Source organism: Fringilla coelebs (assembly GCF_963513975.1).
Source record: "Fringilla coelebs genome assembly, chromosome: 1".
Classification (NCBI taxonomy): domain Eukaryota; kingdom Metazoa; phylum Chordata; class Aves; order Passeriformes; family Fringillidae; genus Fringilla; species Fringilla coelebs.
The window spans coordinates 79,334,205-79,356,202 of record NC_140028.1 but is presented as its reverse complement, the minus strand read 5'-3'; the positions used below and the strand labels follow the sequence as shown (position 1 = coordinate 79,356,202).

At 35.5% G+C, this 21,998-nt stretch overlaps 1 protein-coding gene across 1 annotated transcript in view; it reads left to right on the top strand.

Annotated features, from left to right (window-relative positions):
- The window catches only part of CDH10 (cadherin 10), a gene marked incomplete at both ends in the record, with an annotated part of 55,731 nt that overhangs the window by 5,564 nt on the left and 28,169 nt on the right, over nt 1-21,998 (top strand). The window contains one exon of the mRNA XM_084223381.1: nt 17,513-17,807. Within this exon, the coding sequence (XP_084079507.1) occupies nt 17,513-17,807 (295 nt within the window). The remainder of the gene's footprint in view (nt 1-17,512; nt 17,808-21,998) is intronic.

The following is a 21,998-nucleotide window of genomic DNA, read 5'->3' as shown; positions in this document are numbered from 1 at the left end:
GCAGGAATGTTCTAAAAGAAGTGTAAACCTCATGTCAGAAAATCACTTTATTAATATTATGTAAAGTTGATTAATAATTTTTATTTCTTTTCTTAGTATATAGTTTCAGGGCCCATTTATTGTTTTTCAGATTAAATGCTGAAATCATAAAATATGATTCATTTTCAAACCTGTTCTAAAAAACTTCAATTTACTTTGAGTATATCGAGGAAAAAAAAAAAGCTTTTAAAACAAAACTTTATTTTCTAGTAGTTGTCACCTAAAGGAAGCACCACAATGTACCAACAATATCTTTGTACAGGGTCATTCAAAAATAAATTTGCAAATAAATTCTTTATCCATATTAAAGTTCATTTCCCCTCTTGATTAGCTCAACAGATCTTGTAAATTGTTTATTTTTGCAGATATTCTCCCAACTTAGCTTTCTGAGATAGATATTGACTTTTCTAGCAATTTCCAATGCAGTAGTTTTATTACATAAACAATCAACTGACACAAATATTTCAGCACTTTGAGAGGCTGAAGTTCTTAGTAACACTGCAGTGCCTTTTAGTATCTCAAGGGATAATTTATCATTTATTTGCACATAAATGTATGTAACATTTGTGTGTGTGTCATATTAGAACTGTTACCAGAAAGGATTATCCTGGCAGTATTCACTTTCACCTGCTTGTAAGTGTAGTCATTACCTTTGATGGTGTAAAGAGCAGAACATGTCAACCTCACTTAGTTCCTTTCACTTCGAGAATCCCAACCCAGACATGATTCTGAGGGAAAGTCTTAGCAAGCTGTGTGTGCATGACACATTTTCAAGAGCAGCAGTTACAGTTTCAGTAACTGTCTATTGACACTGTGGATGATGTACCACATAACAGTCAGAAAGACATAAAGCAGTGAAGTGTCAGCTACCAAAAGTACTGGTGTGAAGAGGGTAACACAAAATACCATGTTTTGATTTCAAAGGATTCATCATCAGGTGTGACATATAGAATAAAAAGCCCCAATGAAGTGATATTCTTGTAGTGGTAAGGTGAAGACTTACCAAACCCTTTTAAAAATCTCTGCATTTTGATTTCTGAAGAGGATTTCTACCATAGTTGTTTTGGTTTTTTTTTCTTTTTGAAGACCTTTGCAGCTATGAGAGACTGAAGAGTAGGGTTTTGAGTTGCAAGTGCTAATGGGCAGGCTTAATATTTGGAGTGAAGATCTGACTGAGAGATATAAAATGCCTTTTCTTTCAGGTGACTGTAATCAGCTAATCAGCTCCGTGTCACTGAAGTTCTGTAGAGGTTGAATTTTCAGCTAGAGCAGATTCTCATGACAGAGATCAATAAAAAAGAATGGAAAGGGATGGACGATATTCTGCAAACTGAATAAATGAATAGTGATCTGTCAAGGTGAAAGAGGGCAGCTAGTCCTTTAACAGTTTCAGTGTGAGGTGGTTTTGGTATAATTCCACTGGAAGCAAAGCCCAAGTTATTCACAGCCGTCTATCTTCAAAAACCTTAGTGAAGATACTGCAGTGTGATGGAATTGACATTTGAGAAACAAGAACATTTAGAAATTTATTTCTTTCTCAGCAAGGCTTAAAATATTGAATGTGAAGAGGGTTATTTAAGGCACCAATTCATTTCAAGCATATGAAAGATTGCTTTTGGGGGTACATGTGTGGCCTCCTAGAAATTTAAGAACAGATCAACAGTGTCAGAGTGTAATATTATTTTCCCATAACACCAGAGACATCAAAAGCTTCCTATAGGATTGTCCTGAAGGCTGATTGATTCTCAGTGACTCTGGGAAAAGTTCATTCTCAAAGTCTGCTGAGTCTCAGCTTAGCGGAAGTTTATGACTGTAACTGCTGAGATTCATCACTTACTCCAAATTGTTAAGTGTGCCGAGGGTTGATATTTTCTGTTTGCAAAAGGATTATTCCTTTGGAAACCTCAGTGTATGCTGGAGGCTCTGATTTCTTGCTTCAGGAAACAGCAGCTGAAGGTGCTGGTGGCAAAGAGCTAACCAGACTGAATACTAAGGTTTTATCCTCATAAATAATTAATTGTTTGTTAACTATTGTTCTGGATGTACCCCTACAAGACACTGGGTGTTTCTGGATGACACAGAATGCAATTTGCAACTCTTGAAAAATGCAAAGGCTTTGTAGTGTCCACAAATTTTTAGTGATGACTAAGAGGGCCACAGTTGGTGTGTGCCCGAATTTGAAGCCAGATATATTTGTTCAAAGACTGTGGCTTCACAGCCTTGGACAGATGTCTGTGTGTGTAAGTTTCTTTAAAGTGTTGTTTGCTCAGAGGAAAAGAGAGGTTAAGTCACTTGAGTAGGGCATACTGAGGGCATACTTAACCCAGCTGCTTAAGGGGATGATTCCCAATGTCCAAATTATCTGATGATATTTTTGCTCAGATATGTCCCACACTTTAAATGAAAGACCTAAGTGAGCACTCCCAGTTGCCTTTAAAGACTTTCCTTTCTTTTGAGCCATTGAGTTCTGTAAGTCGGTGGGTCATGATGTCCCCCTGGCTAGAAGGACCTTTTACCCATTCAGAGCTGATTCAGCACAGTTGCTGCTTTGGTTTTCCATGCAGGCCATGAATTCTGTATTCTTTGTGTCTAATATCAGTGATGTGTTCTTCGCCCTCAGGTTTTTTTTTTAATCTCCCCCTGCATCTGAGGTAACACCCAGAAAATAGTATGCCCTATATCTTATCCCAAGTTCCTGCTGTGGGGCCTTTTCTTACAGTCCAAGTACTGGGTATCCATGGAAGGATATTTGGGTGGGCCTAGGTGTTCACTGGTGGTCACAGATGCCATCTGTCCCATAACCTGGGGTGGTCTTTGTTTGATCAGTGATACGTGTACAAGCAGTTGCTTCCTTACTCAGTTTGCCATAGGAATAATTTCTTCCTGGATGTGTTAACCAGGATGAGCTAACCAGACCTCACCTGTGTGAGGCCTGGAGTTCATGCTATTCATGCTATTCTGTTGCTCCATTCTGTTCTCATCTCATGGCAAAGTGCTTCTGTGGGCTGAGCAGTGTTCAAGACAGGCAACTGTGCTCTTCAACTCCTTGCAATTCCAAAAAGAGAAACAAAGCAAAATACATAGAAAAAGAACAGTAAGACACTAAACTGCTTAGGTAGACGTATCTGTATCTCAGGTAGACACATGCAAATGTGCTTTTATTCAATAGTTTGAAGTTAAACACTAAGCATAGCAGAGGAGCTTTTTCACTTCCATGGGTAGCTTGAGCCATACTTTGCATAGTTTTAGAGGTCATGAATACTGAAGGATATACAGTCGAAGAAGTGGGATGTCATCTCTAAAATTATATTTGCTCAGCTTTCAGACAAATACTAATTTTATAATCTGTTCTTGTATCTCTTTGGCCTCTACAGGACCTTCAGTATTTTACTTACCAAGTTTAACAATTTTAATGGTCTTTAACTGGAATCTGCAACAGATCTTTAAAAAAAAACAAGGTGGTTTTAATTTTTTTTTCCCCTCCTACGGAAAACAAACTAAAACTGAATGTAGGAGTTGCAAAGTAGAGGAAGATACTAAGGGAAATTTTAAGTTCTACTGAACAAAGTTTTGAATCAATTGAAAATTAAATTAATTGTTTTTCCTGACCAAAATGACCCTTTGCAGGCATTTTAAAGCTTTCTGTTCCAAGCACAGCTTTTGCATACCAAAACTGGTATGTTGAACTTTTGAGGTACAGCACTAGAAAGTATTTCTTGGTTGCTGTCATATGTCAGGAGGAGTGTTTTGCCGCTCCCTGAGGGGCTCGGCCGTGCCCTGCGCTGGGGCCGCTGCAGCCGCCGGCACCGCCTGGGGCCGGCCCGGGCAACGCCGGCACGGCCCCGGCACGGCCCCGGCACGGCCCCGGCACGGCCCCGGCACGGCCCCGGCACGGCCCCGGCACGGCCCCGGCACGGCCCCGGCACGGCCCCGGCACGGGGACAGCCCCGGCACGGCCCCGGCACGGCCCCGGCACTGGGACAGCCCCGGCACGACCCCGGCACGACCCCGGCACGACCCCGGCACGGCCCCGGCACTGGGACAGCCCCGGCACGGCCCCGGCACTGGGACAGCCCCGGCACGGCCCCGGCTCCGCGCAGGGAACGCAGGGCAGAGCCCCCAGTGCTGCCACTGCCACAAGCCAGGCACCTGCCCTCTATATGATAACACGCTTCGCTCACGTATATTAAAACAGCTTTTTATTATTTTCTTGTCCATGTGTCAGTAGTTCTCAGTAATGCAGAATTACATGCTATGTTCATACTTAATCTGCTTCACAAATACCACTTTCACAACAGCATAGGTGTTACCCTTCATGTACATCCAAGTCCATCCATCTAATTGTTTTCAAGTGCTTTACCTTTATGCAAATACTTTTCAAGTCTACTCATAAACTAATGCAAATATGAGTAGGGACAAGTAGCTGAATATTTTTTCCTCCTCTTCTGTCCAGTAAATGGAAGCTACACCTCTAATGGTATTGAGTGCTTTGAAGTAGCATGGTAAATGCAAAACACGGGGAATGTATGAATCATAGAACCACAGAATCTCCTGAGCTGGAAAGGACCCACAAGGTTTGAGTTCAACTCCTGGCCCTGCACAGAACTCCCAAAATCACACCATGTGCCTGAGAGCATTGTCCAGAGCTTCTTGAATTCTGGCAGGCTAGCTTTACCTAAATAATTTAATGAAAAATATCTAGTTTTGATACAAAAGTGGATAATATTATTAGGCTTCTCCATTTTTCTTCTGCACATTTGTACTTGAGTCCAAGCCATTTATCAATTTGATGAGATCTGGTAAATGAGACTGAGGGGTCAATACAGTTCTGATAGTCATGGAGGTAGGTTTCCTGATGCTGCTTTTCTCAGTATCTGACAAAACTATTTTTAAATTGTAGATTTCAATTTTTGTTCTAGTAATCCCAGTAGCAGTAGTCTGCCATTTTGAAAATAATTTCTAAAATAGGTAATTCTCATCTGTGTAAGCACAAAGTGAAATAACATCTATCAGTTGTCAGGAATATTTAGAAGGAAGATAGTCTAAATTATGGGCATACTTCTAGCAGATGTAAAATCACCAATAGGATACATTTTACTACCTTTATGAAGAGCACCTGTAGCTCTCTTGAGTGGTTTTATTTAGAGTTTGTATCTGATTATGCATTGTACTTAAAACAACATCATGCTTCTAAATAGTATAAGAAACTGGGAAATAGTTTAATCTGAACTCTCCAGTTCCTTTCAGCTCAATTTATCTTTTGGTTTTAGAATTTTATCTGCTTGTCACGAAAAAGATAGCCCAAAAGGGAAAGAACTGATAAAACTGAAATTATTTATATTCAAAGCCACAACTCAGGAAAAGTAGAGTCCGCTTCATCACAGTACATTCATTCACTCAAGGAATTAAAAAACATAATATAAAAGAGAGCATGACAAATGTTTGACCTATACCTTATTTGAAATTATAAATGTGTAAATAGCCAATAGTTACAGCAGCAATTCAAAGGCTGATTCTCCTTAGGGGCTTTTTTTTTTTTTTTCCTTCTCTTGATTTTTTTTTTTTTTTTTGTTAAATCAGATGCAGATGACCTTTTAAATATCCTGTATACACAGATAGCAAGGAAGAATTGGGAGTAATACTGTGGAAAAATTGGTGACTTGCAACAAAATACCCATGAGGGAGAGAGTCCTAAGAAGTTAAAAGTTGATGTTTACCCTTTTAAAATGTCTTCCTGCTAGAAGGTTTCCTTTATATTTATGTGTGGTTTTGTCTTTGAAGATAATTAAAATAAGCTGAAGTAAAAAGACTGCAATGGTAAGTTCTCCCAAAGTCTCTAATACCTTTTGTTTGGAGGCAGTAAGTATCTGAAGTACTTGAAGACAGAGTAGGATTCACTTGCAGAAGTAAACAAACACCATTGTCCAACTCATCACTGTTACTTTCTCAAACAGGTATTTCTAATTCCTTAGTTTTTTTCAATAGCTCTTTACTTCAGAGCATTAAAGGAGGACAGGACCACTGAGGGAAAAAAATATCCTTTATTTTACAATATTTTGGTCTGCAGTAATTTTAAATGATGAGTGCTTAGTATTTTCAAGGCTGAGAACAGAAGCTGTCTTGTTTTTGTTTCAAAGATTGAATTCACAAATCACCCAAATGCTTGAAAGGCAGGTACAAAGGTACCTTACACATCTGAACACATTTTAGAGATTAGAAAATTATTAGTGAATAGTTAGGAGGCTTGGTATCCTAAAAAGGCATGCATAAACAGATTTATGCAAAGAGCTAGGTGGAAAATATGTGCTGAACAAAGATAATGTTCTGGGATATTCATGGTATTGTAGTTTTTAAAACTAAGAAGTTGCAAAGATTGCTGCCTGCACTGTGTACTCAGATGACTGGGAATACAAAATTTGAGTGGGAAAAGACTGCATACTTGCTAGAACATGTAGCAGCTGAAGAAAACCTTGGTGCTCAACAGCAATTCTGATCATCTCTTCTGTTCCCCTTATCAAGCTAGTAGAAAAGCCTTGCTTCTTCATATTGGCGGTGCCTTTCATCTGTTTCCTAGATCTGTGGTCTAAAGTCCAGGTATGCTACCTGAATTTAGAATTATTGTCTTACACAAGGCAAACCTATACCAAATGAACTCTTCTGGTGACATTTTTATTTAGTAGTGTAGCTGCTCTCCCTGCCTCTGAAATTGTATTCCTTCAGTTCTGCCTTTCCTTTCATACTTGCCTAAGTATGTACCTGGAAGCAGCTGGGGGAGAAGACATAAGCAAATTAGACTTACTCTTGTTATAAAGTTAGGAGTAATCATACTGTCCTTCACTGCTAGCGTTTTGGTAATCTGAGGGTTTTTTGAGGTTCATGTTGGTGTTGGGTTGCTTGTTTTTTTCTTTTTTTCTTTTTTTTTTTTTTTTTTTTGAGAATGTTTGTACTTTGTTAATTCTCAAGCAAATGACATTTATCAACACAACAGGAAATAGAGGTTCGAATGATGATTTGGAATATTTCTGGGTGAAACTGGTGGCAAAAAGAAGCATGAAGACAAACAAACAGAAACCCACAAAAAAACCCTACTTTTTTTTAGAAAAGTTTGGAAGACTGCATAATGCATTAGAAATTATAATATGGGATACTTTGTCTCTTCCACACTCAAGAACAGCTGAGAAAAGATGCAACTACTCTTTCTGACCCTTTGGTTTAGAAGCTGGTTTGTGTTACAAAAGTGCTTTTCTAAGTTTTATTCCTAAAATGTTTTAATAGTTTTCTTAGTAATTATATGTAATTTAGAAGTACATATGTTACAATATAGGAATTAATAGAATAAATTATACTTGATATGCAGAAACATGAAGTAGTATTACAGATTTCTTCTTTCTATATTAAGAACTCCATCTTCTAATGGCAGCATTTGCATATCCATTTTGATGTATGACATTTGCTGTGAAGTACGCATAGATTCAAATTTCTGAGTGTCTATGATGATGATTGTAAGTTCCATTATAAATGGTATCTTTAGGAATTAGAAATATTTAAGAAATATTATTTTAGAGTGAATATAATAATTAACAACTATTAGTACCTAGGCAATCTTGGATAGAAATTATCTATCTTAATACTAAATTATTAAAATGACATTGATATTTTAGGTTTTGGCAGTGAGAAGATTGATTAATTCAGCTCTGTGAGAGGTGAAGTAAATGGGGGGAGAAAAAGAGAGTTCTGTATTTTAAATTTTTTTTAATGAGTAGGAATTTAGAGAAATGTCATGAAAATCCATTTTGAGGAAACATAGATAGAGTAAGGCAGTGTTCCAAGCCATGTTACTAAAATTTAAGAAGAGTTTTAATGAAGTGAAATGACTTGTAAAAAGTTAAATTAATGAGTCAAGTAGAATATATGAGCTTCAGGAGAGGCCACATGGGTAGAGCCATACAGCAAATAAATACACCTATGAGGAGACAGAAAAAAACATAACTTCTGTTAATTTATATATATTTTTTTAAATTTAAATCTTTTACAGAACACTTCTGTACTTTTAAAATACCTGTCCCTTGTGAGAACTACTATGCAGAAATACAGCCACATTTTTACACATTTTTGCTACTGAAGATGCCATACAGGACTTAGAAATACCTCTAGTAATCAGCAGGATGTCCTAGGTGATTCAAAAAGGATAATGAGACTGCTATATAAATAATACAGCTGGAATATAAGGAAACTGCTTAATTACTTATTTAGTTAGGTCAGGTTATGTGACAGACCATTCTCTATGTGTCAGGAGTGGCATGTTTTCTATGAAAAGCCAAGTAAAATAAATGGAAGAGCTGGAGGACTGCTGATGGCTGTGACACTGGAAAGAGCTGCACAGGATTAATCAAGGCTTGTCATTTAAGAATAATGGAAGAGATTTCAGTAATGCTGATGTATTTCCTAGGAAAGGATAATAACATGCTATAGAAAACAAAGTCTTTAAAAGAATCAGGAATACTATTTCAAGTGCCATGTAAAAGTCTGTGTATCATAAAAGAAAATACAGAAGTTTTCTAGGGATAGTTTAGAATTCTTTTTACTATCAAAAGACGAAAGTAAGAGCAAATAATACACAAGGCAAGAGCTAAAGCTTCATGGAAATGAACTAATTCTGGAGGGAAAAAAAGAAAATGTAAAGGATTTCTTTTGTTCTATAGACAAAACATAAAACCCCACACAAAGAAAATGAAACACCAGCAGCATAACTAATATAGTGTACTTTATTTGTAATTAGGAAAAGGGAGATTAAGTAAAGGGTGCTTTTGATGTCTTACAAATGTCAGCAAATGTCACAGAAGCTTTATGGAAATACTGGCTAGGCCTATCAGCTGATTACCAGAGTTCACATAAGTTAGAAATAATTTTTCATCAGTAATGTAGTCCACAGAGCACATTTTTTGAAACCAGCAATTAACATTGCAAGGGAAAATAATTACTATGGAATACAGTTCTTGATTTGTATCACTCAAGATCATGATGGGCTTTTTGTCTCCAGTAAAAGTATTTGAGGAATAGAGTTCACTGGGGCTGATGATGCTGTCCTTTTGTATTCACCATAACATGCAATTCTCTGTATGATTTGTGCCAAGATTTACACCCAAATCTGGGTATTTTGTTATTTTGCATTCTGATAGTGAAATAAAATATGCTGCTTTGGTAAAAAAAGTTTTAATTGTAATTATGGCTACGTCCACAGCTAGTACAGCTAGTATTAATAGAAACATTATTAAATTCAATTAAATTTCCTTATGTGATTGCAATCCCTGACATAACTGGGGTGCCTACAAGGTGTCTACAAGGAATCATTGTGGATAAATCCCAAAACTGTCTCCAGGAATTTAGCATGCTAGGATTCCACTCTTAAATGCCTGTATGGTAAAGCATGAGGTGTGGGTAATAAACACAATGAGTTAAAGACCTGCATGCAGCTGCAGTACTCTGATTTTGTTTGGAACATGGATATTTGGTGGAATTACTTGCTTGACTGAAGCATTGAAATGGAGGTATACAGACTCTTTAGGAAGGATGGGAAGGGAAGACAGAGGGAGCTGCCCTATATGTGACAGAGCAGCTAGAGCACATGAAGCTCTGCTTGGGGATGGGAGAGGAGCCCATGGAGAGTTTATGGATTAGGATTAAAGGGAGGACAGGCAAAGGTGACATTATTATGGGTGCTTGCTACAGGCCATTTGACCAAGAAGAACAAGTGGATGAGGCTCTCTACAAATAGACAGAAGTGGCCTCACATTCACAGCAAGCCAAGAGGGGAGATCTTTCCTCTCTGCTCAACACTGGGAGGGCCATGCCTGGAGTGCCATGTCCAGTTCTAAGCATCCCAGGACAAAAAATGAACACACAGCAAAGAATGTTTAAGGCATTGGAGCATCTCCCCTATGAGGAAAGGCTGAGAGAGCAGCAGCTCTTTGCACCAGAGGAGAGAAGGCTGGGAGATCTTATCAATGTACGAAAACATCTGACGGGAGGGGACAAAGAGAACAGAGCCAGGCTCTTTCCTGAGATGCCTGGTGACAGGACTAGAGGCAATGGGCACAAACTAAAAAGCAAGAGGTTCTTCTGAACATCAGGAAACACTTTTGTCCTGTGAGCGTGATAGCACTGGCACAATCACTCTGCAATGTTATTTTATGTAATGATTTAAATTACAACTTCTTTATTTAGTAACAGGTATGTGCCTAGGATTTTTCTTGAGAATAGTGTTCCCTAGAATAACAGATTTCATAATTTTTCTATAAGAAGAGACAAACTTGATGGGAAAATTTAGGAAAACATATATGAGCATATATATAATAAAATTATTCTTGTTTATAAATAACCCCAAATGTACAATTGGTTCTTACAACCACTCTTTTGTGATTAATGCAGAGAGCATAGGAATACGTGGCAATTTTTCCTTTAAAAAACCCTCAATCTAAACAGACAAACTCCTACATTTTAAAATACATGAAGCTATTGTGAATTCAGTGAAAGAAAAATATGTGCTGTTTTAGCATATTTGCCTTCCTAGTCTGTTGCTTGGTGGAATAGAGAGATTGTTCTGGAAGCTACTTATTCTTTTATACAATATTTAATACCAATTTTTATTTTAGTCAAAAAACAGGCAAAAAACATAGCACATGCAAACCATGGATATTAAAAGAAATCTCCAACCAAGTCTGAGGAAAATCTTACCAGATATTTTTTTATTTTGAGACCACAGGACAGTGTACAGAGACTACTCATAGAAGTAGGAATGTAGGCTGAAATTATGAATTGTGCCATATCGATTTCAGTAGGAGGAGAGCCAAACACTGCTTCTTTGTTTAGTCCAATGTTTTAATGAATGGGGACCTGAACATCTGCCATGGGTCAGGACTTTTTTCTTCTCTTTAACACAAGAATTCCCTTCTGCTTACTCATACCCAGACATGTATTGGAGATGCCAGGAAATAAGGGCACTTCAGGTCTACTGGCACTTCTCTGCTTTCTGTCTTTACCTTATACGGACTTTATTTATTACATGAAAATTGGAAGACAATATGCATATTGGCATACATTTTGGTGTATTAAATTCAGTACATTTTGGCATACATTTTGGTTTATTAAATTCAATTAGTCTCTCATCTCAGCGCAATGATTGTGTGTCTTCTGGAGTGGAAGCTACAACAACCTAATGAAGCTGAAACTTTCTTGTTCTAACGTTTGAACATCAGCTAAAGACCTTGGCTTGAGGAGGGAGATTGGCTATTGGCATATTGACTTAGTGCATCTATGAAAGACCTTTTGCTGCTGCTGCTGCTCATATGATGTGTCTTAAAAAAAAGTCCAGCCTTTCTCACCTGAAATCCTAGAATATTTTGTCAGTGACAAGACTATTTACCTTCTCTGGACTTGACTCTTCCCTTAAAAATAATCTACAGTAAGAGGAAAAAGATAGAAATCTAGTGATCAAAAAATATGATTGTTGTATGGTTATTTTCTGGAAATTGAGAATCCTCAAGATTATATCAGTAATGAAGATTGTTGGGAGCTGTGAAAATTATAGTTCTATCTACGTGATAGTATTTCACTCAGGGATGTTGAAAGAAATGTTAAAGAAGTATATTAATTTTAATTTATGTCTTACCATTTTAAAACATTGTTAAGAACAAACAAATATTTTGAACACCAAAGAACTACTGTGAAATTTATCAATAAAAATGGTGGAAAATATTTTATCTTTCCTTTTGATAATGAATCAAGTTAAGCAAACACAGTCTGAAAATAGTCTGCACTGCAGACTGGAGTTTTTCATTTCCGTTTCTTGCAAAAGAATTTCAAAGTACTCCTCATCTTATATTACTTGTTGTGCTTCCAGTTTAGTTTGCTCATCCCTTATCTTTCCCAGTCTCCTGAAGCATTCTTTTTGAAATCTGTCTTTTCCTTTCTGCCTGTCTCCTCTTAAATAATATACAATAGCACAGTCCTGGCAAACTGACAATATAACTGAGTGAGAAAATTTAATGTGTGACATGTCTGAATAAAACTTAGTGCAAATTACAGAATCACTGAAAAGAGTTGCTTAAAATGTTACTTTTTGGATACATTTAAATAAGCTAACTTCTTTGGCAAGTAAAATGTGGCTTAAAGCCATGACTGTTACATCTGTCAACTGTGAGAATACCACACAGGATATGAGGTGGTCTGAAAATCTTCAACAGTAAGTGCAGCTACTGTTAAACAACTGCATCATTTAATAGTTCAGTTCGTAATACTTAAAATAAATATTAAGTTATAATTATTAAAAGAAATATTGTGGGAATTCTGTATCAAGTATTTTCTGCTGACTTCATGTCAAACCTTTCCACTGTTGTGATTATGCTTAGAGACACAATCATTATTATTCAACTAAGTATCCACTCAAGTTGCTAATATTAAATGTGCATTAGAACACTGAATGAAGTGGCAAATGCTTCTATGGTGTATTTTCGCTTCACATTGCTAATATAATTACTTAGAAAAAAGCTAATAGGTTACAATTTGCCCTGAAATTTATTCTCAGAATTAGGAGATTCTGGACTTATTTATATAAAATCTAAGAGATAGAGTAATTCAAGAGTGTACTGAGATACCATTATTCCTATGATACTAAGATTAAATTGAAATATTGACGCATTGCCAAAGAAAGTAAAAAAAAAAATTCTGCATTATACAATTAAAAATTACTACTATAAAGTAAGAGATTAAGAGTACGTTTAGTAAGTTAATATTAAAATAGTGTGTCATTTTGCAAAGACCACAAAAACTTTAAGCTGTATTGGAAAGTGTCCTATACATTACAGTATATTGAATTAAAATGAAAAATTACTTCAACTGCATTAATGCCTACAGTAAGTTTTTTAACTAGAAGGAAGTTTCTTAATCCACTCATATCTGGTGTCTAGTTATTTGAATACCAATCACTGAAAAATCATAGAGAGAGTTCTGAATCAGAAATTCAAATGGAAATATGTGCGACAAATCTTAGTCTTTATCTCTCGTTGTCATAAATAATTTTGAATTCCAGAAGTAGCTTGTATGATAAGAAAGATCTGACTAGCCCAATCTTCTCTCTGGTTTTCATAGTAGCATCTTGTTGCTTTTTGGTGAAAATAGGATTAACACTTTGTATGCTATTAGAAAAAAAAGTCCATCTACTTTATACTCATTTTTGGAGATTTCAGAATTGCATAGATTTCATGGGGAAAGATAAAGAAATCCCAAAATCCTGAGTGGACAGGTTTGATTGGAATCATTAGATGTTAATTAACATGGATTTCCTGTGTTGTAATTTTTGAAGCAAATTTACTATGTTGTTCAACTACAGTCTTCTGAAAGTATTTTTACAAACATCTTTTACAGATCTAAAAAGCTATTGAGCTGAATTTGATTGGGGCATTTTTTCATGAGCTCATTTTATTTATGGTTGCATTTACCCTAAAGAAGAATGTAATACGTTCATTAATCCTGTATTTTTCCCACAAATGAAGAAAAAGTAAATCTATCTCTTAAAACCTGGTTTTGTGTCTGTCTTGGATTGCTAATTAAGTTTCATTTTTAAGTATTCACATACCAATCCATTTTGTGGTCCTCTGTAAATATTATCTTCCATTTAACAAGACCTTCCTTTTTTATTTATATGAAATCTTTCTGGATTAAAAAGTTTGTTCAACCAATTTAGATAGAAGATATGCAGAAATGTCTTTCATGGTAATTGAAACTACCGTATGATGAAACAGGGCTATATAAAATAATACCAACTGACATTCTGATTTCCTATAAAGTGAGAAAAAAATATGCATAAAATACGCATACCAGTGCAGCTGAAAAGGGAAGTATTTCTGTGGAAGAACAGCAAGAAATTCAGGAGTTTGCAAAATATCAGTGACAGATATGAAAACAAAACCACATCTTCACAGCTGATCATTTTGTGCGATGAAATTGCTAAATGAAACAGATGTCTTTCCATTTCTCAGCTTGGCTGACATGAATCACAGATGCCCATTAGCTAAAATAACTATAGGAAACACTTTATGCTAAAAGTAGCAGAGAAATACTTCACAGAACATTTTTTTAGTATTTGAGTAAAATGAAAAAAAAAACTCGGCAGCACTGATTGACAAAGTGAATTTCGGAGTTGGGTAATGATTCACCGTAGAGGGCTGTGAAGCACCTTGGGCAGACTTTAGTCACCTCCATTCCTCTGGTAACATCTGGATTGAAATAAGAACTAAAAACACAAAATGAGAGGTATTCTTTTTTGTTGTTTAACTATACTACACACTTCCACCCCTTGAATTATGTCTGGAAGTCTTGCTCATTTTTATCTATAGATTTGTGTTTCCTGATCACTCAAAAAGACCTGAAAGGTTATTCTGAATTTGAAGTTTTTCTACCATACTCTGGACTCTTATGTATATATGTATAATTTAAATTGGATTATCAAACCAAAGGCATTGTTATTATTTTTTCAAAAAACATAGTGTCATAGCTTAAAGAGTTCTTCTAACTGTGTGGGTTTGTATTCCTTTTATGTTACTGTGAAGTGCAACTCTTGGCTACCTACAAGTCTTTATGTGGATATCTCAAAGTCCTAAATTCAGCTTCCTTTCCAGACTTTTGGCTAATATATGTGTGGGGAAAAACAAACAAACAAACAAAAAGTCCCCAAACCCCACAGACAAAAAAAAAAAAAAAAACCCACACAAGTAGGAAGTTTGAATTTGGCAGAGGTAACAGGTTAATGATTTTGTGGGCACAAAAACCATTTTAAAATCACCTTACTAAGACTTACTCATAGCTACAGGAGAGGAAATGGAAAATCACCAACAATGATAGCACATTATATATTAGACAAAATAACTATGTTAAAAGATATTTACATGCTAAATTGGATCTAAATATAGTTGTTCAAAAGCTACTTTTTTTTTTTTTTTGTGCAGGGATTTTCTTAGTTTTCTGATTTAGTTTTCTTCACCACACTGTTCAGGCTTCAAGTGCCAGGCAATATTTTAAGGTGCCAGAATATGATTATTGGGATTTCTAAATTATTTTACAAGTTCCTGGCATAGTTTTGCTAAATATCACTCTCCAAAACAATTTCCATGCATCATCTGTATGTTAAATTTGGCCATAAATTCTTGCTGGGAACTGTTTGCATGGAGTTATTCTGTTCTGGAGACAATGTATTAGAATGGATTTTGCCAGGCTGCTTACTGGTTTCTGAGTCAAAGGACAGGCACTGCAGCACCAATACACTATTGTAAACTTTTGCAAGAACTAATAATACCAGACCTGGGTTTGGAAAGCATCTGGGAAAACTGCAATGTGCCCATTTAAAGATCCCACTCAAACAGGACCTTATTTTATATTTCTGCCATAGGTCTAAGGAAGAGCAGGCTCTTATCATGCTCTTCATCATTCTGCTATGAAAATATTTCATAGATTGGTCATGGACCAGCAGTGAGTTCCTAGGACCAAAATGTTTTTGAAGTGAAATTATATTCTAGGAAGACATGGAGAAGAAAGCATTCAAGGACTACTTAGACTAGATGACATTTTAAAATGGAACACAGCTTGGAAGATACTGTCAAGTCCCTTAAAAAGAAGGGTGAAAGGGTTAATTGGAGGCATGAAAGGTCACAATTTTTGTGGGAAATCAGGGGAGGGATTAAAATTCACTTTAAAAATTCATTCCTCAAAAGAGGTGTGAGAATGGCTTGCAACCTTCAGTTTGAAGTCATCAAGAGAAACAGAAGGAAAAGAAAGAAAAATCTTTTTTTGCAAAGGATTTTTCTTAACATCTGCCTTCCTACTCTTTGTGTTTGGTGGAGTTTCATAATTTTTTTATTTATTGTAGAATGAAAAGAAACAGTAAGAAAATATTCATTTTTTAAAGTAAACAGGCACATGTGTAGTGTAAGCAAAGTTTAATAGGTGTAAATACTTTCATGTAGAAAATCAGAGTTCAGAACATGATAGTATTCAAATTTCTACCTTGAAGGCTTTGATCCAAGATGCCTGGTGAGTTCTGTCTGTTCCACATATATCAAATCTGTGAGAAAAATTCAGCATTTGAAAATTTTTCACAACATAGAAGTCTACTGTTTGACTTTGGCTTATCCCACCAGTCCATTCTGTATGTTTGGTTTCAGCACAAAAGACAAGGAAAGACAAATTCGAAACCAGAATAATTAAATATTTTTACTTCTAATACTTGAAACAGATGCTATGGAAGACAATATGAGGGCATCATAGATGAAAAAGAGAAATATTTTCATGTCTGCATAGAAAGGGGGTATTTATACTATGCTACATGTATAATTTTTTCATGATCTGAAATGGAGGCTTAAATTAACAAAAACTCTTCACATGACTAAACATAATCTTTCTGTGGATCTAATTGATGCTGTTATGATGTGTGCAAATAACTATTTTTAGAAGGAAAAAAATACCAGTTCTTAAACGGGAATATTCTGATATTTCTTGGGTTTGATTTAAAAAAAAAGTATTTGCCCTTCAGTTTTGTAATAAGAGCTTCTACTCCATTTGATCCTCCTGCTGAACTCAAAACTGAGTTTACTAAAAACAATATATTTTATGGTGGAAATAAAACTGAGTGCAGATTCTTTCAGTTAATTACGGAACCAATCAGATTGGAAGGACCTTTCCAACAAGGTGTTTAGAGAAATTTTGCTAAATGTACCCAAAAGATCAAATGAGCCATCATCCACGTGGCTGTGCTGAACAAAAAAGCATAATTGAATAATTTTCCATATAAAGGCAGTCAGGACTGCAAGTTATATATGTGAAGTTAAGCTTTATACAACTTAAATAATGGGTGTTAAATCAATGCTGAATGTATAATAAATTTGGGTATTTTCCCTTTAGTCTGTTTACTTTTGTTGATGAATTCCAAGTGATAATAATTTAAAATTAAATGTTCCCCAATTTGGGAGGAGTATAAATAATATTAAATGAAATTTTTTAAAAAATATTATTTCATGAAACCAGTGGTTCTGTTTTCCTTAATTGTCTTGTATTTAGCCATGTTCTTTATCTGCTTAGTGAATTTACAACTAGCACAGCAGTTGTGAATTTTTAATAGGATCTCTTCAAGGAAAGAAAAGGTCAGAATTAACATAAAAATCTTCTTTAAGAATGTGCTGCAGAGGTTTCTTAGCAGGGAACAGGTGTTGCTGCAAAAGCAAAATCTTCCAGAACAGCCAAGTTGAAAGATTCTTGGAACTAAGTTAGGAAACTGGCTGTCAGTCAGTAGTGAATAAAAATTACTTTCTTAATGGTATCAACCATATGTGTTGCATGCAGAATAACTTAAAATATAAAAATTATATTTAAAAACAACCATTCTTTTCATTGCTTTTAAACAAAGGACTGTCTTCTTCCATTTCAGCTTCATTCTGACCAGGATAAAGGAGATGGATCCCTCAAATACATTTTGTCAGGAGATGGGGCTGGTACTCTTTTTATAATTGATGAGAAAACAGGAGATATTCATGCAACTCGGAGAATTGACAGGGAAGAGAAAGCCTTTTACACCCTGCGTGCCCAAGCTATCAACAGAAGAACTTTGAGACCAGTGGAACCTGAGTCTGAGTTTGTCATCAAGATCCATGACATCAATGACAATGAACCAACATTTCCAGAAGAAGTTTACACTGCTAGTGTTCCTGAAATGTCAGTAGTAGGTGAGTTCTCTGTACTGAGGCACAAATGCCTTTTCTTCATTACATAACCAATTATTTCCCCATCTTTTCAAAAGTCAGTCATGTGCAGAATTTTACCTGATGAGTTAAGTATTTTTCATTTTGACATACTTGTTCAGATACTGAAATGGCATTCAGAACCAGATTTTTATGATCTAAGATCTGTTTCTACTTGTAATATCCAAATTATTTGCTTTACAGTTCTTTGGAATATAAATATTATAGATAATAGGCAATGGTGAATCATCCTCCTCCTTAGGAGCTGTTAGAACAGGATGACTAAATTAGCCTGTAGAAAGCTCAATTTCTTTTTTCTTTCATTTTCACTGGAGGTTCCCAGTGGTGATAAGCACTGAATGGAGAGCTGTCTCCACTCCCTGTGTGGGTGAGGAGAATTATATATTGACTCATGCACTGTTGATGCACTGTCTGAAGGTAGACACCCTTTTATTTTCTTTTCTTTCACTTTTTTACTGTAAAGACAAATCCTCTTGTGCTTTCACTTCCTCCCTTAACTCCATTCACGAATGACACCTTCATGAATGTTAAACAGCTGTTTGAGTTAATCTTTCTTCTCTTTGCAATGTATTTTCAGTTCCTATCTTAAATACAAAGTTGTGGCCTGGATCATGCCAGCTGGTGAATTTTATAACCAATAACATTTTGGAATATGAGCTATTATTGATATTAGTACATACAATTCATTAAGTATAATTTTTTAAAACCTCAATATTTCTTAACTTTTCTTTTTAAAATTAATATTAATTAATTATTTGTATAAGTATAAAATTCAGAAAACAAACAATTAATTCAATTTTAGGCTATTTTTACCATTTTAATCACTTCTACTGCCTGAATATGTCCAACAGGTATTTTAGATGACTAAATTAACCTGTTGAGATGGTAAGTTTTTAAGATGTTTTATATATACAGGTATTGATGATTTAGTGTTTAATTTCCAGGACCTTGGAAAATGCTAAAAGAGAAAAAAATACGTAATTGAAAGAGAATGGCCTCAGCAAATCTGGAAGCATATTACTACTAGCTTTTTGTTCTTAATATTTCAATCTGCTTTCAGTTTGTGATTGAATCAGTTTTTAAAATTCCAGCATTCAGCAAGTGTTTTTTATTGTAAAGGTAAATAAATTTTAAAAAGAAAGAAAATGAAATCTGACAGATGATTGTGTAGGCCTGTACTGAAATCTCATCAAATCAGCCCCCACAAAGAGGACAACTGAAAAGTCTTGCATCTTTCTGTTCCAAAATCTAACACAGTGTAATACCAATTTACTAACATATTGGTCAGATTTCTAAATTTCCATAAACATATACAGCTTTAGGCAGAGCATCTTGTGTATCCTGAAAGAACATTTCTGGAGCATTTTCTAGAGAAGCATTTGTCAAGATTACAGGAGGGCTGAAAAAGTTTGTCTCAGAGTTTCAATTTTATTTCTCATGTTCTTTCTGTAAATTCCAAAATGCATTGCTTAAAACACGATTGGAAAAATATAAGAAAATTACTCAGTGTTTTCATTAAATATTATGTTATTATATAATACTAAGTTGCAAACTATTGTTTCTTCATTTCATCAGTCTAAATTCCATAAAGAACATTTTTTTCTTCAGCTATTCTCAAACATTCACAGCATTATTTCAATGCTTCTAAAGTATTCCGATTGCAAGGTTCCAATGTATCTGTACAGCTGTACATAGATCAGAAAATTCTGAAACTGCAAAATGTCAGCATTGAAACAACAACAAAAAAAAAAGAGATAAAATGATAAGAAAAATATTTAGAAAACATTAATTTATAGAAAAACAAAGAGCAACAAAAACACCAGCTTGGGTGTTAACCTTGTATCTTACATAAATAGCTGTGCTGAAACAAATAGACTTCATTTTGTCAATAAAATTATAATAATTAAGAGAATTATAACTCACTTCAAAACTATCACGTTCTTGGATTTTATAAATGCAGTCATGCAGCTGCTAGAGTGTCTGACTGCCTACCTGATAGGTGTTATTTCTTTAAGCTTTATTACTTTTAGCTTTATGTCTGCTCCCTAGAGGTTTATATTCACCTGTGGTCCATGAAAGAATGACGTGATTTTATAAAGTATTCATCAAAGTTGATTCATTTCTTCATAACACTAATTTAATTCTCCAACTTAAAAAAATCTACTCAGTAATCTGAAAACTAAAAGCCAAGCAAAGAAGGGGAGAAATCTTCTAAAAGAATGAGCTGCATAGCACTTTTGAGAGATTTAGAACTAATCAGAAATTGTGAAGTCATTATCTTAAAATTCTTCACATTTTTATACAACAGTAATATATTATCACATCATTATTACAAAATATTTTAAAATTAGTATTTTTTCTGGCATCATGCAATTCAAGAATTTTTAGTACAGCAACTTAAATGCGAAATTTATGAAAAAAGGAACAATTACATATTTTATTACAATTTCACTTCCCCATTCAAAGGAAAACAGGAAGAAATTCCTACATTTCTCTTTTTTTCTCTCTCTGGATTATTTTTTTTTTTTTTAGTTATAGTATTGTGAGCAGCCCATTACTTGCCCAGTACTGTTGGCCATGGGCTAAGAAACTGTCAAGCTTGATGTAAGGAATGCAGATAGAAATTGCAGTCTTGGATGTAATTGCACATTCTGTTGAATGTCCCCTGTAGTAGTCACTTCTGTGAGAAAGTAGAAACAGTTAATTTTTCTATAAATATCTGCAAACATTAAGAGGAGTTTATGATATTAATATTTTCACAGTGATAGGTACCAGAAAGAGAAATTAGAAAGCTAAATTACTATGGCCCTTACCTGAATAGAGATGAGTTATATGGTTCTATAAAAAGTGTGGTACTATCAGGACTGTAATATTTTCATTATCTAACCCAAGATAGTCAACATGGTGTAGCACTATGCTCTATATTGGGAGCAGGAGAAAGAGAGATATTGCTGGAACCAAGAGAGATATTGCTGGAACCCTGCCTTTCCTGGGTCAGACCTGCCAAGCAGACAGAACGCCACGTGAAGGATTCCTTGCCCTCACTCTTTTCCACTTCGCTGAATGCTGTGACTTCAGGGATAGGGGAGAATGGTGACAAGTTCCTGCCCAGTCCTGCAGGTGCAGCTGTTCCATGACTACCTCGCTGTCACAGGTGCCCTTGAAGGGGCAGTGCTGATCTCCTCTCTCTGCTGATTTGCAATAGGACACAAGAAAATGGAATGGAACTGTGTGAAGGGAAGCTCCGATCAGACATTAGGAAAAGGTTCTTCATCGAGAGATTGGTCAGTCGCTGGAACAGGCTCCCCAGGAAAGTGTCAGAGTGTCGTGAATGCTTCTCTTAGTCATATGGTTTAGTCTTAGGTAGTCCTATGAGAAGCAGGAATTTGGACTTGTGATCCTTATTGGTCCTTTTCAACCCAGTCTATGTTACAATTCCATGATAGCACTATCCACCAAATATACCTCAATATTGTTATAGGATGACTTGAACTCCTGCTACTATTGGTACACCTAAGTTCAATAGTTTACTATCAATCAGGTGTAAAGGCTGGACCACTAGACAGACACATAAACATACCCAAACAATGTTTTCTAAGATACCAGTTTATTCAAACTAACTGCACAGAGAAAGATCCTTATATATAAAAGTAGCATAGTATAGTATAGTAAAATGGGGTGAAAAGGAAAGTAAAACACATTCCACTTTCACTGTCCAAGGTGAAAGAGAACCTTGTGCACATAGATGGTGCAGATAGAGATCTGCAGATAGAGATCTGATGTCATGCCTCTTATTGGAGGACAGAACACTGGAACAATTCTCTTTTTTCATTGTTTCCAATTCCTGTGGAAGCTATCATAATCTTTTATATGTATTTTCACCACACAAGTGATGTTTCATAGATAATAAATATTTACTCTCTTTTTTTTCTTTGTTATACTTAAAATCCATATCAGTCTTTAATATGACTACTGACTTACAACTTGTACCTGTGCCTTGTATTTATGTTGTGCTGTGACTGTGTTCTCAAAACCTTGGCCATCACCTGGTTGACTGCATTCTCTGTCCTGGTACTGAATACCAATGTTTCAAATGAGCTTAATCTTATCTCTACTTTAGGAAGTGTCAAAAAACCCCAAAAAGTAAACTATTCT